An 18,957-nucleotide genomic window follows, 5' to 3' on the forward strand; every position below is an offset into this window, starting at 1 on the left:
AATTTACATATAACACACGAAGAAGGAAAAACTAGATATAACGCCATTGATTTTAAAGACACTATTAGCTTACCGGGGACTAACCGCACTCAAAACCGCTTTGAATTTATTTGGTATAACTGATAGATTTCATTTGGTTTATACCTAGAGAAAGACTCTGTGTGAGAACCACAATCGTAATCAGAAGACTAGTTTGATATTTTGGATGTTAATATTAATTTATGAATTTCTACGTATTTATTACTATGTACACACATCGTAGACCACTGAATATTTATAATCGATAAAGTACCATATGAAAAGAACAGTGGGATTTATGGCCACCAAGACCTGTTTACATATAGTATAATGCAAAAGAAAAACCCACTATTCACGTTTCTCTCATCTCATCACGGAAGAAAGCGATCTTTTGTTTCTTAGATAGTGTAGTGGAGATGGCCATTGAATCGTGAGTCTTGTTAATTCCGGGAACTCTATTGAGTTCTTTCAAATCATTTTGCGACGTAATAGGTAGATTTTCTCGCTCAAATGAGGTCTTATCCTCTGCGATATCCTCCCGTTTTGCTTTAAGGCATTTTCTCCTATATTTTACACCAGTAACTGCGGTATCAGAAAGTTCAACCGATAAAGGAGGCATAGACAGCTTGAACTTGGGCACCGAACTATTATTGTTGGCTTCATTTGTGTTACAAAAGTTGAAATCATGATTCCCATGGGCCTTCTGATCATTATTATTACTTGGCAAAATGTCGTTTCTTTGTTTGAGACACCAAAGTTTGATATCGTCGACTGACGTCACGGAACCATCATTTAAAAGACCTAAAATGTCATCTAGACAATTTAAGTAACCTTGATACTTGCATAGCGAATTTTTTTCGTTTGCAACCCTATATAACTTGGCAACCGCATTGGCGGCTATTTTAAAATCTTGTGAAAGTTCGCTATTTAAAGATTCAATAGCTTGTTTCGTAGGAGGTTGCTCCGGGGGTAGAACTTTTTCCAAACTATTTAAGCGTTCCATATGCCTATAAGTTAGTGGATTTATCCTATGTATCGAAGATATTGCGAATTATGACACAAAATGGGCTACAAAGCTTTAAATCTGTATAGAAAAGCTTAGGAACAAATCTGTTATAACTTCAAAAAAAAGTGGAAACGCAAACACTTTACTACTATAAAGTAGCACCTTATGTTTATAAGCAAAAGTCGTGTCTTGACTGAATGATGAGCTTTCTCTCCATGTCGGCACCATCTCATTTTCAGATTAAAAGAGGGAATGCCTGTGATAGTAAAAAAAATTGTCAAAATTTCGTAAAGAGCGACTATACATTTTTTAGTCAAAAAAAATATCTCCCGGGGGCGAGTCGAACGCCCGATCTCAAGATTACTTTGATATTTCACATTACAGTCTTGCGCCTTAAACCAACTTGGCTACCGAGAGGATATTTTGTTGAGATTTGAATATTTTCTAAGCCAACTGATTATGCGCTTTATGAAACTAAATATTCCTTCCAGATTAATTATTTTACGGAGGATCTGGCCGGTAATCAAGCGTGGCGTTATGAAATGTGTTCGGGTCCCATTCCCTTCTTTCATTTTTTTTTTGTTTTACTTTGAGTATTACACAGTTCAACTGCTTAACTGTTGGCACAGATAATACCTTAATACGCACTTTCACTGGTTGCACAATAGCACCGAGTAATTATAGGCTTCTAAGATTCGTTAATTGTGTGCAGTTTTGATTTACCAGTACGACCCCAGGGAGTAGCAAACGTTTAAGGTCATTGAGGTCTAACCTCCAAATTTGGGACGCGTCGCGGCAACTTTAACTCTTTTACAATCTGCTGAAGAGTAAAAGCCTAGTGTCAAATTATAATATTTACTTCTTTCCAGAAAGGTCTTTTGAATTTTCGATGAGCGTCCATTAAAGAGATAAGAAGATAACTAATGAAACATTCGACATACGTCGTATCTAACATGTGCGAAAATATCCTTCACAATTATACACGAAGGGGAACATTATAAGAGGGTATGCTTTTCAGTTGATCGATATCCCGCCACATAATAATACAGCTAAATGCATGAAATACTGTTGGAAAATTTGGATTTCAATTGAGAAGATGAGAAAAAGGTATTATGCTGGGCTACGAAATTGGCGTTCACTCGTACTAACCCACCGAACTACTTAAATTGTACGTCAATTCTAAATTTCCAATGAAACGATTGAACTATATCACTGGTCCTGAACCCACCTAATATATTGTAGGTCGGGAATGTTTTATGCTATATTTTACAGTCATCAAAAATTGCTGTCCCTTATGGTAAGAGTGATAATGAAAACAGCATTTTCGCTAACTGAGAGTCTCATGACTAGCGCCTACTTGGATTTTAAAACCATCCTGTCAGTTAGACAAGACTTCTAAGAAGTTGTTATAGATACGAACGTGACAGTCAATCGATGGGCACTATCGCGTTTTCATTATGAGAAAAAAGTTAAAAGAACGTGGTTCCTGATTTCAGAAAATGACGGAAACGAGCAAGCAGAGAAGACAAATTGAGAAGTTGATGACCCGTGGTAAGTTCATATTGATAGAAGGGCTGGATAGAGCAGGTAAAACCACTCAGGTGAACAGACTTTATGAGAGATTGTCACCGAATTCGGAAAGTATGAAATTTCCTGAGAGATCTACACAAATAGGCGGGTTGATCAACGAATATCTTACAAATAAATCATTCCAGATGCCAGACCAAACAATTCACCTCTTATTTTCTTCAAACAGATGGGAAAGACAAGAATACATCGAGAAAACACTTGTTACGGATAAAAAGCATATTGTCATGGACAGATACGTGTACTCTGGAATTGCATATTCATTAGCTAAGGAAGTGGACGGTATGGACTTTGACTGGTGTTTTGGATGTGACAAAGGGTTGATTAGACCTGATATGACTGTTTTTCTAGTAAATAGTAAGAGTAACGACAATAGAGAAGGGTTTGGAAAAGAACGATACGAACAAAAATGCTTCCAAGAAAAAGTTCACGAGAAATTCGACATAACATTCCAAAAGTTGGCCACGAAGGATAACACCTCTCCTGTCCAAATAATCGATGTCACTGATAAATCAATAACCGAAGTAGAAGAGTTGATATGGAAAGTTGTTGAGCCAGTTGTCGGGGCCAAATCAGCATCAAACCAACTGTTACGATTCTAGACGTTCATTACAATATATATATATACTGAAACATTCAATAGAACAGCGTACACTCAACTTTGTAGATTACATTCAAATGACTTAACATCATGAGATCAATTTTCGATCACGTGTAACTTTCATGGAGTTTCAGATAGCCGTTTCGCCCAAAATATCCATCCGTTTCAATTGAAAAATAACGCATAGTGTAAGTGAAAAAGGTACCGTGCCATTAATGGGAAAACAAGGGACCAAGCCATCAGTTATATACACAATTTGTTGAGCACAGAAGTAGTCTTTGAAGCTGTTACTACCAATTTGAAAACTCTGAGACCAATTTGTGATTATAAGTTGCAAACTAGAGAAAGATAAACGATGGTATCAGAGGCTACCAATTCAAAGCCAAAAGATGGAACTCCTCAGAGGTCTCCCTCTGTAAACGCTTTGAAACTATTGGGTAAGAAGATATTACATGCAAGTAGCCACGTAGAAAACGTACCTTCAGGAGTTATTGAAAATAGTCGTTTACATAGTGGAAACTCTATTTCACCATTGAGGCATAGGAAGACTTCTCCTAGTCAGGGAACGGTGCCTAGTTCCCTAGCTGTCAATCGTAACAGATCACCTTCTTTAACACATTCGAAAAACAACACTCTATCTAATGGTGGGTCAACTTCTCATCCTTTGCATGCTATTAAATCTAATTCTTCAATAGCAAATTTATTGGCACACGCCAACAATCCTTTTGTAGCAGAATCTAGTCAAAAACAAAGAGGAGGTATTGCTGTGGCACCCACTTCGAAACTAAATAAGGATAAGAACAGTGAAAGGAAAATTAAAACTCACCACATGGAACCTCATCGTTCTAAAAGTTTTGTTAATAACAAAATTTTGAATACTGAGGATTTTAGAAAGAATGACGAAAGGAGCCATCTGGTGTATAATCCATATGGTATTAACAACTCTAGACCTGGTACAGCCTTTGCTGAAGAGAACAGGAATGATGGTGATAATGATTTAAGTTTCTATTTACATGATGGTAATGTAAAGATAAGAATGTTACCACTACCAATCCAAAATCCTAACGATTTTTTACCTGAAAGAATGACACAATTTAGTATCCATTTAACTGATAATTTTGTTTTCGATTCAAATAACAAAACAATTGGATCTGGTGGTTCTAGTGAAGTTAGAATTGTTAGATCCGCTTATAGACAAAATAGAGTTTATGCTCTGAAAAAATTAAATATGATATATGATGAGACTCCTGATAAATTTTACAAACGTTGTTCAAAAGAATTTATAATTGCAAAACATTTAAGCCACAATGTTCATATTATTAGTACCTATCTATTAGTGAAGATTGCCACTACGACTTACACTACAAGAGGCTGGGGTTTTATAATGGAATTGGGCCATAAGGATCTTTTCCAATTGATCGAAAGAAGTGGATGGAGGCAAGTTCCTTTATCTGAAAAATACTGTATTTTTAAACAAATCGCACAAGGTGTAAAATATTGTCACGATAATGGGATTGCACATCGTGATTTAAAACCCGAAAATGTTTTAATTACAAAAGATGGTATTTGTAAATTGACAGATTTTGGTATTTCTGATTGGTATCATGTAGAACCCGATAATTTTGAATCACCAGTGAAGACCTGTCAAGGTATGATTGGATCACCACCTTTCACACCCCCAGAAGTGATGTATTTTGATGCTAAGAATCATTACGATGAAAAATTACAGAAACCTTATAACCCGTTAGCAATGGATTACTATGCTTTAGGCATACTACTATTTACATTGATTAACAACATCATACCCTTCATTGAATCTTGTAATCACGATCCCAGATTTAGAGATTTTGAAGCGGCGTATGAGAAGTTTGTTAAATACTCAAGTAAGAATTTCAGGGTGAAAAATTCGTACAAACCAGGACCAGGATCTGAGTATTCACTTTCTAAGAATTTTAAAAGTGACCTTAATGCTACAAGAGTTGCATGGAGACTTGCTGATCCGAACCCGGAAACCAGATATACTATTGAAGAGTTATTCAATGATCCATGGTTCCAGAAGATTGAAACCTGTGTGGACCCTGATGACGAGTCCTGTATAATGCCACCACCTGATGTAAGAAAGGCAAGCGTTTTGAACAGTAGTAATGGGGAAATAGAGTACAAGATGAACGATGCAAATACTTACAATATGGACAACGAAAGTGAGACTAACAGTGACGTGTTATCTAACCATTTATCTATTGGTTCTGATAATGCACAATATACAAAACCTAGGTCAATGGTAGAGATTGCAGAGGCACCATTGAAATTGCCGGAACAATTACAATCTAAAAGAGAGAATAAAGCGTCATTTACGTTAAATGAAGACACATCGAAGCACACGTTAGATTCCCTTTCTGTACATGATGACTATTCTGACGCTTCAGAATCTAGTGGTGGATCAAAAAGACAGTCCCTTGCATCATCGTCATCATCTTCAAATGGTAAAAATCAAGAAGAGAGTGTGGATGCTATTTTAGAACATTCTACCCCTCCAACAGCAGATCAATCCAGAAATGAAACCGGCTTACCAGAGCCATATGCAGTACAGCCACATTTGCCTACAGCTTTACTAAATAGTAAGAAAAGTGCTTCGAACAATGTAACAGAGAGAATGACCGATCTGTCACTGGCTGCCAAGAAAACTTCAGGCTCCTCCATGATCACCACAGGTGGTCACACACCCAGATCTTCCCCTTTGAGGAAGAGAACGGTGGTACACCACCATCTAGAAGTCCCCTCCAGTGTCGTCCACATGCCGTCCTCTCAGCCGTTTATAGTATCCAGATAGAATACGTTATATACACATATAAATTTTGAGCGTCTCAACTTATAACCAATATTCCAGAATTTGAACGCAGGGGACAACCCTAACCCAGGGCTTGCAGAAAAAAAAAGAAAAAGGATCAGTGGCTTCCACGGAGTCCCCGCGTGGGCTCATAACCCGCGGGTTCTGTTCTCGGCTTCCCTTCTCCTGCTTCGTATAGAAGGAGAAAACATTGGCCGCTCCGCGAAACGAGCCGAGCCTTGCAATACGCACCATGCTGTTTTATACGACTGGCCACAATCAGCAACGAGAGGCCAATACAAACAGCAGTCGATCGATACCACTGTTAGAAAACCAGTCATTATCCCAAAACGATACTCCTCAACAGTGGCATTTGATACAGACTGCCTCCCACTTCTTACAGTTGCTGTCCACAGGGTTGCCAATCGTCCAATCCCATGCGTTTTTCGGATCTCAAATCGTCAGAGGGATTCCTTTTTCTCTTTTACTGCAATTCAGGATAAACTGTACAGCAGAACACTTAAACCACGGAGAACTTCTCGCATTGCAGCAAAGATAATCCACTGTTACTATTTATTTATTTATCTCCACGCACAGAAATGAAAAATTTTCTCCATTTGGGCACAAATGTCAGTAAACCTACTGAGTACGAGCATCAAAACGTTATATAAGCAATCATCGTATTTCTTGAAACTGACATATTTGTCTACCGTATTAGTAATCCACATTACATATATATATAACACATTTTACTAAGACTTTTCCGAGGGTTTTTAGCAGCTTCTATTTCAAGTTTCATACCAAAGTAGTAGTAGTAGTAGCCACCTCCATCCGTAATGAACTCAACCATTGTAGAAATGGTTAATGAAACCGTAAGTTCAGTAGTGAATAGTACTATTGCTGACTATACTGAGTTTTTCTCCGCCGCTGCTGAACCACAAATCGTTCTATCCGCTAAACCTTCTTTGGTCCAAGGTATTCCTGATGGTATCTTGGCATTGATCGCTCCAGTAGTAGCCTACTGGACCTTCTCCATGTTCTTCCACACTTTGGATACTTTCAACTTAGCTGAAACTTATAGAATTCATCCAAGTGAAGAAGTCAAGGCAAGAAATTTAGCAAGTAGATTCGACGTACTATGTGAAGTCATCTTACAGCATATCATCCAATCCGTCGTGGGTTATGGTTTCTACCGTTTCGATGGTATTTCACAAACTGGTTACGAATCTAATCAAATCTGGAACATTAAGAAGTATCTAATCGTTAATCTACATTTGAATCAGTATTTAAGTCTCGAAATAATCGACACACTAGTGAATTATGCTTACAATTATGGTATCTCAGCCTTTAAAATCGCTATTGGCTTCGTTATCATCGACACTTGGCAATACTGGTTACACAGATTAATGCATCTAAACAAAACTCTTTACAAGAAATACCATTCCGTCCATCACGAATTGTACGTTCCTTACGCCTACGGTGCCCTTTTCAATGCCCCATTGGAAGGTTTCTTACTGGACACTCTAGGAACCGGTATTGCTGCTATTCTAACCGGTTTAAGTCAAAGAGAACAAATCATTTTATACACTTTTGCAACAATGAAAACCGTCGACGATCACTGTGGTTACGATCTTCCATTCGATCCTTTCCAAATGATCTTCCCAAACAACTCTGTCTATCATGATATCCATCACCAAACTTGGGGTTTGAAATCAAACTTTGCTCAACCTTTCTTCGTCTTCTGGGATAACGTCTGCAGCACCAAGTTTGCTCCAATGGATTCCGAATTGAAAGGTGTCAAGAGAATTAACATCCATCAATACAAGAAGTTCTTGCAAAACAGAGAAAATGAAAGAGTCGAGAAATTAAAGAAATTCAAGGAATCAATGGACGTCTCCAATGAAGAAGACAAGAAAATTGATGAAACTAAGAAGAAGGATATGTGATATTCCACTTTTCATTTTCCATTTATTTATTTATTATTTATTTATTAGTTATATATATATATATATATGACCTAACGATATTCTAATAAAAAATTAAAAAAAAATTGCACTAAGGTCTTGATATTCTATTTTACAATGGGTATATAGAGCTGCTGTCATACAATGAGTGCATATATCAATCCATTAGGCTCTGAATCAACTACAGCCATACAGCCAATCCCGTTGTTTGTAATCAAATCTAAGATCATATCAGCACAACCAAATTTGAAGCTTTTCATTAATTTATCGCATGCCAAAGAAATACCATTACCCAAGTCACCGTTCAGCCCAAAGACTACGTACAATGAAATAATGAATAATCAATGGGAAATCCCCATAATCACTTCACCTTCACGTATCGAGAAGGACAAAAAAGGAAATAAGTGTACAGTGTACGATTGCATAATTAATAGTCAGTTAGTCGATACGGTATTGGATGTGACGAACGTGAATTTGAAACAAATCTTGATTGAATGGTGTTTTGAGAGTATAGAGATTATTGATAATGTAATAATTGATAGAGAAAATATCAAGTTCCCCAAGTTGAAATTTAAATGTGAAGGTCAGGATAAATTACCTGAATTGGAGGTCAGAAATGAACAATTCATGGAAACTGAAAAGAAAAATGATGATATCCAAGAATTCTTGCAAATGAAAAGAGATCTAATTGAGAAAGATGGTATAGATTCTGATGAGTTGCCCGCATTGTTCCCCTTGACTAGGAATAATAATAACGGTGGCGACAATGAAATGCCCAAGAATAAAGTTGTAATAGAAGATATTACTAATGAGTGGCAGAAAATGAAACAGAAATCTAAGATTTCTGAAAATGTGCATGTAATTAAGAAAGATATTAACTTTGTCGTTACAATGAAGAAAATTACAAAGGAAAAAAGTGCATATAAATTGAAGATCGAAATTGAGTCAGAGATTGAGTCAAGTTTAGATTTAAATGTGTCATACAATTTAAACGATAATGAATTATTAATTGAAAATTCCAATACAATTGAATTTAACCCAAAGAGGCTGAACTTATTACTACCGAATTTTATTAAAGAATTAAAATATTCTTCAAAGGATTTTAAAACGTATTTCATAAAGAGGGAAAAGAAATTATATATATTTGTATAATAATAAAGATACAGTACTCATCATATTGGTGTGAACGCCAAATTTTCCTTACTTGCAATGTAATTACTATCCTCGTCGATGAAATCGGTATGATGTGCATTATGGGAATTGAATAAATCGGTTTCACTTGGTTTAGCATAGCCTAAAATATCTACTATATCTTTTTCTTCTTTAGCGTCCTTTAATTTATTCAATTCCATACTACTGTAATTACATCTAACACGTCCTACAGTCTTTAAAGGATAATTTGGATCCAGTTTACCATTTGACAATCTTTTACCAACTTTAAGGTTGACACAATCCAGTTCATGGAAATTGTCCTCAACGTCTATAATACTTTGGGCTGGCAACCCATTGAGATGTTCACCTACAGAACTGACAGAAGAAGAGGAGGATGAAGAAGAAGAGGCAGAGGCCGCTATAGTAAAATCGTTCGAACTTTCTTTCTCTTCCGATAATAAATTCTCGTAAGTGGTTTTGTCTATAATGATAGAACCTTTCGTAACGAGACCATGTAATAGCCAGAATTGTCTATCTTCCAACCTATCTTCCTGTTCTCTAGCAATGAACTTCGTATGTAATGGTACATCCAATTTCTGTAATTTGTCTAACTCTATCGTGGAATCCTCAGGAAATTCACCTGAACAATTTTCAATATAATCTATAACTTTAATAATATTTGAAGGGTTAGTACTTTTCATAACGACAGTATTAACCCCGGCATGTGTAGCTAAATTAGCTGCAATAAGTTTAGTCCTCATTCCGCCAGTACCAATCTTACTTCCGGACCCATGAGAAACGTTTACGTTTTGCAACAAACCTTTACTCTCCAGATGTAAGTTTTTTATAGTGAAGATTGGTTTAGCATCTGGATCACTTCTTGGATCGTCTGTATAAAGACAATCTACGTCCGTCAGCAGAAACAAATAATCAGCCTCGATCAAAGCGGCAGTAACTCCACTAAGAGTGTCATTATCACCAAATTCAATCTCAGTGATTGAAAGTGTATCATTCTCATTAACAATTGGGACGACCCCCATATTGAGTAGTTCTAATATAGTGTTTTTCGCATTCTTGAATTGTTTCCAATCCAAGATATCATTCCTGGTCAATAGAATCTGCGCAATATCCATTTCATATTCATGAAATATCATGTCCCATCTACCTATCAATCTGCCTTGTCCTATAGCAGCAATCGCTTGAATTTCGGAAATGGAAGTGGGCCTTTCCTGTAAGTTCATGACATTAAGACCCATGGCAATGCCCCCCGAAGATACAATCACCACTTTATGTCCCATCCTTGTTAATGACATGACAGTCTCCACTAGTTTAGACATTATAGAAAGTCTGGGTTCATGGGTTTCTGAGTCTACTAAAGACGATGAGCCCAATTTGATAACAATGGTATGTGATTTAGTGGTATCCATGGCGATGAATATTGTATGGTAATCTATTATATTGAAACTCACATAAAGTAAACATAAAAATTTTAAAAAAAAGGCTACATACATATATATATAGTTGATACCTTTTTTGAAAAGTATGGTGTTCCGTCCCTATACAGCAGTAAAAAAATTAGCGAGGGACTTACGTTAACTATTAAGAAGGTTATAAATTCGAGAGTATTCCAATTTAGGTTCTCTTTCCTCTTGATGTACGTTTTTTTCCTTCGCGGTAGGGTATAGGGCAAGTGAAATGACGTATATTCGTGGGGCTTCCTGCGGTAGGGAGATGGTAAGAAAAGCGGTAGAGAATTTGCTGGAGAGTTTCAGCGAAGGATGACGAGCCGGTGTTATAGGAGAAATGCGTTGGCTTAGCGGGGCGATGCGGTGGAGAGTGTGAGATGGGGAATGCCGGGCTGAAGAGTGTCGGGCTGGAAGAGTGCGGTAATGGTACGATTTTCTTTGGCTTAGCATGCACAGATGCGTCAGATTGGGAAAATAGAAGGGTCACGTGATTCAGCATTACTATGGTACGAGGAGAGACAGTAGTTGTCTTAGTATATAAGTTTATGTGCCATTCTCTGGCTATGAGACTAATATCATATTTGTATTTTTAGAGGTAAAGGAAGTATCAACTTTAATGTCAGTTACATTGTTCAGCCATATTCTTCAAAAAAGCCTCTTTCCGTCAAAAGAAATTAAGGTAATTCTTCCCTGTACAATCCCTTACAATGACATCGCTGACAAAATAAGAGATTACAGATTCAATGAGCGCTCAGCGTCTTGCCTGAAAGTAGTTCTACTGGTTATTTTTCGCATCTTTTCGTTAAAATCAAAGTGAGCGCTGCGCAATCCTCAAGTATTTTAATAAAAAAAAGTGCCATCGTTTGTCAATAAATATCAAAGTCTCTGAAGAGCAGTACCATTTTTAATATCTTCACCAGTGCCAATGTCTTCACCAGTATTAGGGAATTTAGAAAAGTATTTATAGAAAAATATAAACTTGCTTTACCCTTGGAATGAGCCTCAACCTTTCCAAACAAAACCGCGCCTACAACAATATACTTTTAACTATCAAATGTGTTCTTCACACACATTATCCTTTTAATTTCTAGTGAATCTCCAGCGCAAGGTACCGATATCTAAATATTTGGTATATCGTGTGTTCCGAGATTTACTGCATCACATACTAAGACATCTAACGACACTAATTCTTTATACATCCCATGTTACGCAGATCTACCATCTCACAAGTGGAACCACGTTCTTAAAATTTCTTCCCTACTTTCCACAGAGAGTACCATGAAATGTCCATCGTTTACGCGTCTGTGCACTCACGGCTGAACAAGTCCATCATAAAAACAAGAGCCACATCGTGTGCAGACCATCGATTAGAATAGAAATCGATAGAACCATTCGCGATTGAAACCGCTTTACGCGTCTCACTCTGAATATTATATCTCTTTTTCACGCGTATTGCTTGTACCTTATTATTTGGGAAAAAGTCTTGGCTGAGAGTTCGATGGGGCGAAAAAGTATTTTTGGTGTTTGCCGTGACAGTTCCCTGTTTAGGGAAAGGCACGACTATTACGTTTCGTGTGGATTATTAAAGATTCGACTGAGTGAATTTTCGAGTACTTGCCCTACTCAGATAGGATAATTGATGGGATAGCTGCACCAAGTATATATATCTACATGTTGAATTGTTTATAAAAGTGGAACTAAAAAAAGAGAGACGTCATATATCTTGAACCTTTCCTTATTTCCTCTCACCATCGACAAATAATCATGTCGCAAAGAATCGATTTACCTCAAATGAAATCCATCTGGATTGCTGAAGATGAAGAAGCTGAAAAATTATACTGTGTGCAGGCTCAACAAATCATGGGCTTAGATAGCGACGACGAAATCGGAATAACGTTAATTAATAGTGACAGACCTGCATTGAATAATAAGAAAAACATAGAGCTGCCTCCTTTGAAGAATCGTAGCTCCAATGTTCATTTCTTGGACATATCTATTCCATCTACAAAGAAAATGGGTAAGAAAAAAAGTTTTATGAAGCTTTTCAGATCAAATCAATCATCCGACAAGAAAGATAGATCTATATCTACACCATTCGATTTCCATCATATCTCCCACGCAGGCACCCCAATAGAGGAACCGGAAGAACCAGAAAGAATGGAACAACTTGACGATGATCCCCGTCAATTCCACGTATTACAGAAATTAGACAGTGCATTCGTTACAGAATCAATATCAGATGCATCATCATCAAGACGTCCTATATCTGGAAGTTCATCCATCTATACAGCTTCTACAACAAAAACAGACCGTATAATGTCAACATCGACAATGGCAACTACGATACTGGAGAGAACTCCATCTGTCTTCAATAAATTGAAGCATCAAAACCATCCAAGTAACGAACTCTCATTAGAATACTTAAAAGATTATACATTCCCAACAATTCTAGAAAATAAACCATCAAACGACTTTACAAGATTGAAAACCGCGTCTATACCAAATTCCTTAACCACACCTGAACTTGAAGAGTGTCTATTTTCTGACAACTTTTCAGGTAAAAGAATATCTGTTGATGACATTCTAAAATACTACAATACCAGTAGCAATTCTTCGCCGTATATATGAGCTATGTACACATCTTTTTTTTTTCATTTTCCATTTATAGAGGGTTTTGGGTATATATACATTTTAATTGAGCATCAATGTCATTTTTTAGATTAATCATTTCTATGATCAGAATGAGATTATTCTTGAAGTTTTTCTGACAATTTCTTAAACTTGCTGGTATCGAAATTCCTCCCCCAAACATCAAGATAGGGTCATAATTATCTGTCTTTTTAATAGTCTTTTCTGGATTTTTCATCTTTCTTGATCTAACCTTGTCGTTTCCATCTTCATCTTCATCATCTGACTCTTGAAACGGAAGTGACTCCCTCTTAACAACTTCATACTTCACTTCTTCATCGATTTTGATCTCATACTGTCCCTTGTAGGACTCATCATAGTAATCCTTACCGTACTTGCCTCTCAAACTATCTTTATTATGAAAATTTGCTCTTGCTAGATTATAAAATCCTTCGTTGAAGTTCAATTGCAGGGCATCTAGCAATTCATTGTACCTTGAAAGTTGTCCCACCAACTCTATATATTGCTCGTTAGACATCAGTGTTCGAGATATCGGGATAACATACACCATAGGACAAGTTACATGAATATCGATTTTTTTTCCTTTAGTTATATACAAGTCATTTCAATCCAATCAATATATACATATACATATAGAAAATGCTCACATTAACTCAACCAGAATGCTTCGATTTAGCCATATTTTCTTTCCTCTTTCTCTCACCACCAAAGAATGATTTCTTGCCTCTCTTGATTTCTCTTACATCTGAATCATTACGAAAGTGTTCTACTTGCGAAAGAATATACCTCCTCTGTCTAATTGGAATGTTCTTTTCTTTAAGAGCAGCAGAGTCCCATGTAAATAGGTTGGACCACTTATCTTCAAAAACTTCTGTAAACTCACTACAATCTCGACCAATTTTCTCTAAAAATGTAGCAACTGTAGGGATATCATCCGTAGGTTTTGGAACCATAGGCTTGATTTGTTTTACATGGCTCAATGTCCTCGTTATACTCAGTAACCTACGTGATAGCATCTCTGAGTGGTAGTGCTACTGTCTATTGTACTATAATAGCTACTCCCATAACGTATAATCCAGTAGTTTTCTACAGAAAAAAAATCAAAAGACATTCTGAGTGCAATCACTAAGAGTGTGATAAAACCAGATATAAAGATGGATACGCCATTAGACGAGCTACAGTGGAAGTCACCAGAATGGATTCAAGCGTTTGGACTTAGAACGGACAACGTGCTGGATTATTTTGCAGAGTCACCATTTTTCGATAAGACATCGAATAATCAAGTCATCAAGATGCAGAGACAATTTCAACAGGAACCATCTCAGGAAGCCGGTAGTGATGACTTCGGTCATTTGGATGCTAAGAGAAGGGAAATCTTGATTAAATATCCTGTCTATGCCATGCTTGAGAGAGAGTTAATGAAATTGAAAGGGATTGAGTATGTTCTCGTGCAAGTGAGGGAACCAGATTTTTGGACAATAAGGAAGCAAAACAGGCATTCTATCAACAAGACAGAAACACTACAGGATTATTACGTGATTGGAGCGAACGTTTACCAATCACCGACGATATTTAATATAGTCATGAACAGATTAATGACTACGAATTATCATTTTAACGAAACTATAAAGAGTCTGTACGACTTGACTGAGTTCAAACCATCACAAGGTATTCAATTCAAGAAATTCGAGGCGGACAAGAGCTCTAACGGCACCACCACAGAGAGTCATACAGTAAGCACTTCAGCCACAGCGACAGCAACTACGAATGCTACAACGGCCCAACTTGATAATTCTAAAAACGATGGATCTAGACAGTTGATCACACAAGAAATGCTGGATAAATTGATGGTAACAAGCATCAAATCCAAACCAGAATATATATAGTACATAGTAGGCGTTGTATATATTGACCCGTTAATATTATTAGTATCTGTATATAGAAAACGTCGTTTTTTTCTTGCAAGAGAAAAGCTTGAAATTTGTTTTCACTACAGGAGTAACCCATAAGAAAGGAGCAACAATGAAACTATTGAGCTGTTTATTGCATTTGATCACGTTTTTTACTGTGGCAATGGCCACTTCTGGTGAATCAGATTCTCCAACTATTACCCACAAGGTCTACTTTGATATTGAACATGGTGGCAAGTCTATGGGTCGTATTGTCATGGGTTTATACGGTGACGTTGTTCCAAAAACCGTAGAGAACTTTTACCAATTGACCATTTCCAAGGATGCCAACTTAGGTTTCATTAATTCTATCTTCCACAGAGTCATTCCAGATTTCATGATTCAAGGTGGTGATTTCACTCACCATTCCGGAATCGGTGGTAAATCCATCTACGGTAACCGTTTCCCAGATGAAAACTTCAAATTGAAGCATAGCAAACCAGGTATGTTATCCATGGCTAATGCTGGTAAGGACACCAACGGTTCTCAATTCTTCATTACCACTGTTCCAACTCCTTGGTTAGACGGTAGACACGTCGTCTTTGGAGAAATCCTAGAAGGAATGGATGTTGTCAGCGCCATCGAGCACGTTAAGACTGATAGAAGAGACAAACCACTCAAGGACGTCAAGATTGTTGCCACTGGTGAATTATCTGTTGACAAGGTAGCCCGTGATGAATTGTAAAATCCATCTCTGTCGCGAAACACTGGCAATGCCAGAAAACGAGACGACAAACCACCCAGCTAAGCTAGACAAACAGATCCAATCAGCTATATACGTATATACAAGTATAACTAATGAGGTCTTTGACTGTACTTAGCATTGTAAATTGAGCAGCCTAACTTGAGATATAATATACGTGTCAGAAGTTACCCGCACATTTGCGATGTTTTTTTTGTATTAAAATTTTTGTCAAAACAACTAGAGAGTAGAATTGATATTTTATACCAACAAAACAGTGGACTATAAGATAATTGCTAAAGTTTCAGTTGGTCAGTAAGAGCGACTCTTTTATATCCTTTTGTTTGTTTATTCGTGGAACTCCAAGTTTTTCCTGTTTTAAGCGTTTAATCGTACTGCCCGTTCATTGAATTGATCTCAGTCCGGTAACGATAATAGAGGACAATTTAATTATTTATTCAATTTAGCTATGGATGCAAAATCAAGGAAGTTTAGGAAACCCCCTGCATGTACTCAATGTAGGAAGAGGAAGATTGGCTGTGACAGAGTCAGACCTGTTTGTAACAACTGTTTGAAAGGTCATAGATATGATTGTACCTATCCCGATACACACGGTCAGGTCTTTAACGCGTCCTTGAGTCTGGGTCCTTCAACAAGTATCAAGTCTTATACGCCCAAGAAGTCTAATGAGTTCAAATTTGTTGCTTCTTCTGGTAATATCAGTGGTGGTATTAACTCCATGACCCAGACCCGTCAATTGAGACGTAATCCTCAATTAAACGCAGATATTGTATCAATAGAACAAATTGGTCAATATAATACACATTTACAACTGTTAAACAATAAAAATAAGATGAAAATGAGTCTCAACGATCTTTTCCATTCTAACGATGCCTTAAATGATCAAATCAAGTATAATGATCTAGATTACCCATTCTATCTACATAATTTGATTGATTTTGACATTATGATCTCAAATTTAACTCAGGAAGAAGTACTTTTAAAAGAAATGGAATTTTTGAAATTGAGATACCTAGAATTGAAAAAGTTGCAGTCTAAAAGAATGAGTCAGAGTAATATGTCTAATAGTATCAATACTAATAAACTGGAATCTTCTCCTACTTCTAACGTGAAGACAGATAATGCCAATACAGAAGGTAAAATAAATGGTGCAGCTAACAATGAAACTAACGAAACTGGTTTCGAAAGTGAGGATGAGGATGATGAAGATGAAAATAATTTCATTAATCAACTTCATTTTTCTATCTTAGAATCGAGAAAGCAAGAACAAATAGAAACCTTATCTCTCAAAGATAGACCAAGTGCTCTATTTCATAAGAATTTTTTGATTTTACGTGACGATTATTTAACTGATTTCTACATGCAGTTTCAATTATTGATTAATAGTACTTTCAGTACCCAAATAAGAAATGATAATGGTAGAATTTCATCTCCAAATAACGGAGTTCTTTTGTTCCCAAATTATAGAATCATTCAAAGTTCCATCCATTATATCAATGAAAATCTTTCAAGTTTACAACCTCTCTTACCATTTTGGCAAAATGAAAGCGATTTTAGTGCAGACCTATTGATCAAATCGAACGAAATCAATGTTTTTAAAATATCCATGGAACAACTCTCAAAATTGGGTATCTTAACCATATCATTAATTTTAGTGAAGTTATCAATAAAATTCTCCATAAGTGTAAATATCAAAACTCAGTACGGTAAATTGCTGGATTCATTGAACAAAATCAATTTATACCAAAACTTAATTGTAATCAAAGATGAATTACTCAAGAATTTAAAGATATCAAATACAAAGGATATATCCATTGTAAAATTTCTTTCCTTCTGGAAATTTTTCTATCATGTTATCGATACTAACTCTATTTCTGCTGATAAAGTGGAATTTGATGAAGATATTTACTTAAGTTACAATAATTTGTTACCTAATGAATCAGAAGACGTTGAGAAAATTAAGCTTTGGAATTTTATCTTCAAAAATTACCTTGAAAGAAATTTAAGTGTCGGTATCTCCCCGGATCTAGTTCTTGACAACTATGAAGAAGAGCCTAAAGAAATATTCCACAATTTAATAATAAAGAATAACGATTTATTGAATAATATTGATCTTCTTAAATCTGGGTTGGAATTGGTGAAGACGTTACACCTTAATACGACCCATAATACAATGATTTCAATTGGTGAAGTTAAATCATTAAAAAAGGCAGTTAGAAATAAATTTGAAGATAAAATATCCAATAATAAAAACGATGAAAATACAATTAACAATATTCTCATATCACAGATTTATTACAAGATATCGATTTCATCAAACTATCTATTGATGCTACAATATGAAAATGATAATAATCTAGTGCAATTTCAAAAATCAATGGTTGAATTTATCAAATTGTTAGAAACCGTGTTAATCAATCAATTTATAAATCTAAACAATTCATTTGGTAAACTCAATAATTATGAATTTTTGTTTATGAAAAGATCCATGGATTTAATTGAACTTATAGTGACAATTCTTTTTGCTTTACTATTACGTATCAAAGCATTGGGAATGCTTGACAGTTCCGATACGAATAATACTGATAATGAAGCTTTTATCAGATTTGGAAAACTAATGTTGGCCATTTTTAATAAAGTTGAAACTATGATTGTTGATTACAATAAAGTAACATCCAATGAAGTGATCAATAAGCTACTTATAACAATCAGGACAATGCAAATTTTTATTCAAAAAAAGCACAATAACAATAATAGTAGTGTAATAACAAAGAATGGTTTCAGAAATGTGGAACCTGAAAGGATAGAAAAATATATCAGTACTTTGAAGAATTTCTCCAAATTATTAATCAATGATGAAATATACGAAACGAAAAAGCCAGGCTTGGATGAATTCAACGGTACTACAATTGACAACGAATTTGGTATCAGTGAACAAAATTTCAAACAAGTTTACAGCTCATTCTTTTAAAAATTTTGTTGTTGCCTTATATGTATATACTGAAAAATATTTTGTTTTCCTTCTCAAGATGCTT

The 18,957-nt window shown here is 36.0% G+C and overlaps 12 protein-coding genes and 1 non-coding gene across 13 annotated transcripts; 8 read left to right on the top strand and 5 right to left on the bottom strand.

Moving 5' to 3' along the window:
• Positions 1–370: 370 nt before the first annotated feature.
• KAFR0D04480 (uncharacterized protein) lies at positions 371–1,021 on the bottom strand (the record flags this gene model as incomplete). Its single annotated transcript, XM_003957182.1, has 1 exon — positions 371–1,021. The coding sequence occupies one exon, from the start codon at positions 1,019–1,021 to the stop codon at positions 371–373; it is 651 nt and encodes a 216-aa protein (XP_003957231.1).
• Positions 1,022–1,349: 328 nt separating this feature from the next.
• KAFR0Dtrna2Y lies at positions 1,350–1,441 on the bottom strand. The gene is given in 2 exon segments: positions 1,350–1,386; positions 1,402–1,441. It is a non-coding gene; the product is annotated as a tRNA-Tyr (tRNA).
• Positions 1,442–2,565: 1,124 nt separating this feature from the next.
• CDC8 (bifunctional thymidylate/uridylate kinase) lies at positions 2,566–3,213 on the top strand (the record flags this gene model as incomplete). The annotated part of the gene is made up of 1 exon (XM_003957183.1): positions 2,566–3,213. The coding sequence occupies one exon, from the start codon at positions 2,566–2,568 to the stop codon at positions 3,211–3,213; it is 648 nt and encodes a 215-aa protein (XP_003957232.1).
• Positions 3,214–3,567: 354 nt separating this feature from the next.
• On the top strand, positions 3,568–6,042 carry PTK2 (protein kinase PTK2; the record flags this gene model as incomplete). The annotated part of the gene is made up of 1 exon (XM_003957184.1): positions 3,568–6,042. The coding sequence occupies one exon, from the start codon at positions 3,568–3,570 to the stop codon at positions 6,040–6,042; it is 2,475 nt and encodes an 824-aa protein (XP_003957233.1).
• An 854-nt stretch (positions 6,043–6,896) lies between these two features.
• On the top strand, positions 6,897–7,985 carry SUR2 (sphingosine hydroxylase; the record flags this gene model as incomplete). Its single annotated transcript, XM_003957185.1, has 1 exon — positions 6,897–7,985. The coding sequence occupies one exon, from the start codon at positions 6,897–6,899 to the stop codon at positions 7,983–7,985; it is 1,089 nt and encodes a 362-aa protein (XP_003957234.1).
• Positions 7,986–8,147: 162 nt separating this feature from the next.
• Positions 8,148–9,155, top strand: PIH1 (Pih1p; the record flags this gene model as incomplete). Its single annotated transcript, XM_003957186.1, has 1 exon — positions 8,148–9,155. The coding sequence occupies one exon, from the start codon at positions 8,148–8,150 to the stop codon at positions 9,153–9,155; it is 1,008 nt and encodes a 335-aa protein (XP_003957235.1).
• A 20-nt stretch (positions 9,156–9,175) lies between these two features.
• Positions 9,176–10,582, bottom strand: KAFR0D04530 (uncharacterized protein; the record flags this gene model as incomplete). The annotated part of the gene is made up of 1 exon (XM_003957187.1): positions 9,176–10,582. The coding sequence occupies one exon, from the start codon at positions 10,580–10,582 to the stop codon at positions 9,176–9,178; it is 1,407 nt and encodes a 468-aa protein (XP_003957236.1).
• Positions 10,583–12,385: 1,803 nt separating this feature from the next.
• Positions 12,386–13,249, top strand: GIC1 (Gic1p; the record flags this gene model as incomplete). Its single annotated transcript, XM_003957188.1, has 1 exon — positions 12,386–13,249. One exon carries the CDS (start codon positions 12,386–12,388, stop codon positions 13,247–13,249), a length of 864 nt encoding a protein of 287 aa, XP_003957237.1.
• A 34-nt stretch (positions 13,250–13,283) lies between these two features.
• Positions 13,284–13,787, bottom strand: VMA22 (Vma22p; the record flags this gene model as incomplete). Its single annotated transcript, XM_003957189.1, has 1 exon — positions 13,284–13,787. The coding sequence occupies one exon, from the start codon at positions 13,785–13,787 to the stop codon at positions 13,284–13,286; it is 504 nt and encodes a 167-aa protein (XP_003957238.1).
• A 136-nt stretch (positions 13,788–13,923) lies between these two features.
• On the bottom strand, positions 13,924–14,286 carry FYV4 (mitochondrial 37S ribosomal protein mS41; the record flags this gene model as incomplete). Its single annotated transcript, XM_003957190.1, has 1 exon — positions 13,924–14,286. The coding sequence occupies one exon, from the start codon at positions 14,284–14,286 to the stop codon at positions 13,924–13,926; it is 363 nt and encodes a 120-aa protein (XP_003957239.1).
• A 138-nt stretch (positions 14,287–14,424) lies between these two features.
• Positions 14,425–15,156, top strand: MED6 (mediator complex subunit MED6; the record flags this gene model as incomplete). Its single annotated transcript, XM_003957191.1, has 1 exon — positions 14,425–15,156. One exon carries the CDS (start codon positions 14,425–14,427, stop codon positions 15,154–15,156), a length of 732 nt encoding a protein of 243 aa, XP_003957240.1.
• A 136-nt stretch (positions 15,157–15,292) lies between these two features.
• CPR2 (peptidylprolyl isomerase CPR2) lies at positions 15,293–15,904 on the top strand (the record flags this gene model as incomplete). Its single annotated transcript, XM_003957192.1, has 1 exon — positions 15,293–15,904. One exon carries the CDS (start codon positions 15,293–15,295, stop codon positions 15,902–15,904), a length of 612 nt encoding a protein of 203 aa, XP_003957241.1.
• Positions 15,905–16,370: 466 nt separating this feature from the next.
• Positions 16,371–18,893, top strand: RSC30 (Rsc30p; the record flags this gene model as incomplete). The annotated part of the gene is made up of 1 exon (XM_003957193.1): positions 16,371–18,893. One exon carries the CDS (start codon positions 16,371–16,373, stop codon positions 18,891–18,893), a length of 2,523 nt encoding a protein of 840 aa, XP_003957242.1.
• Positions 18,894–18,957: the final 64 nt, after the last annotated feature.

Source organism: Kazachstania africana, chromosome 4 (genome assembly GCF_000304475.1).
Source record: "Kazachstania africana CBS 2517 chromosome 4, complete genome".
NCBI lineage: Eukaryota > Fungi > Ascomycota > Saccharomycetes > Saccharomycetales > Saccharomycetaceae > Kazachstania > Kazachstania africana.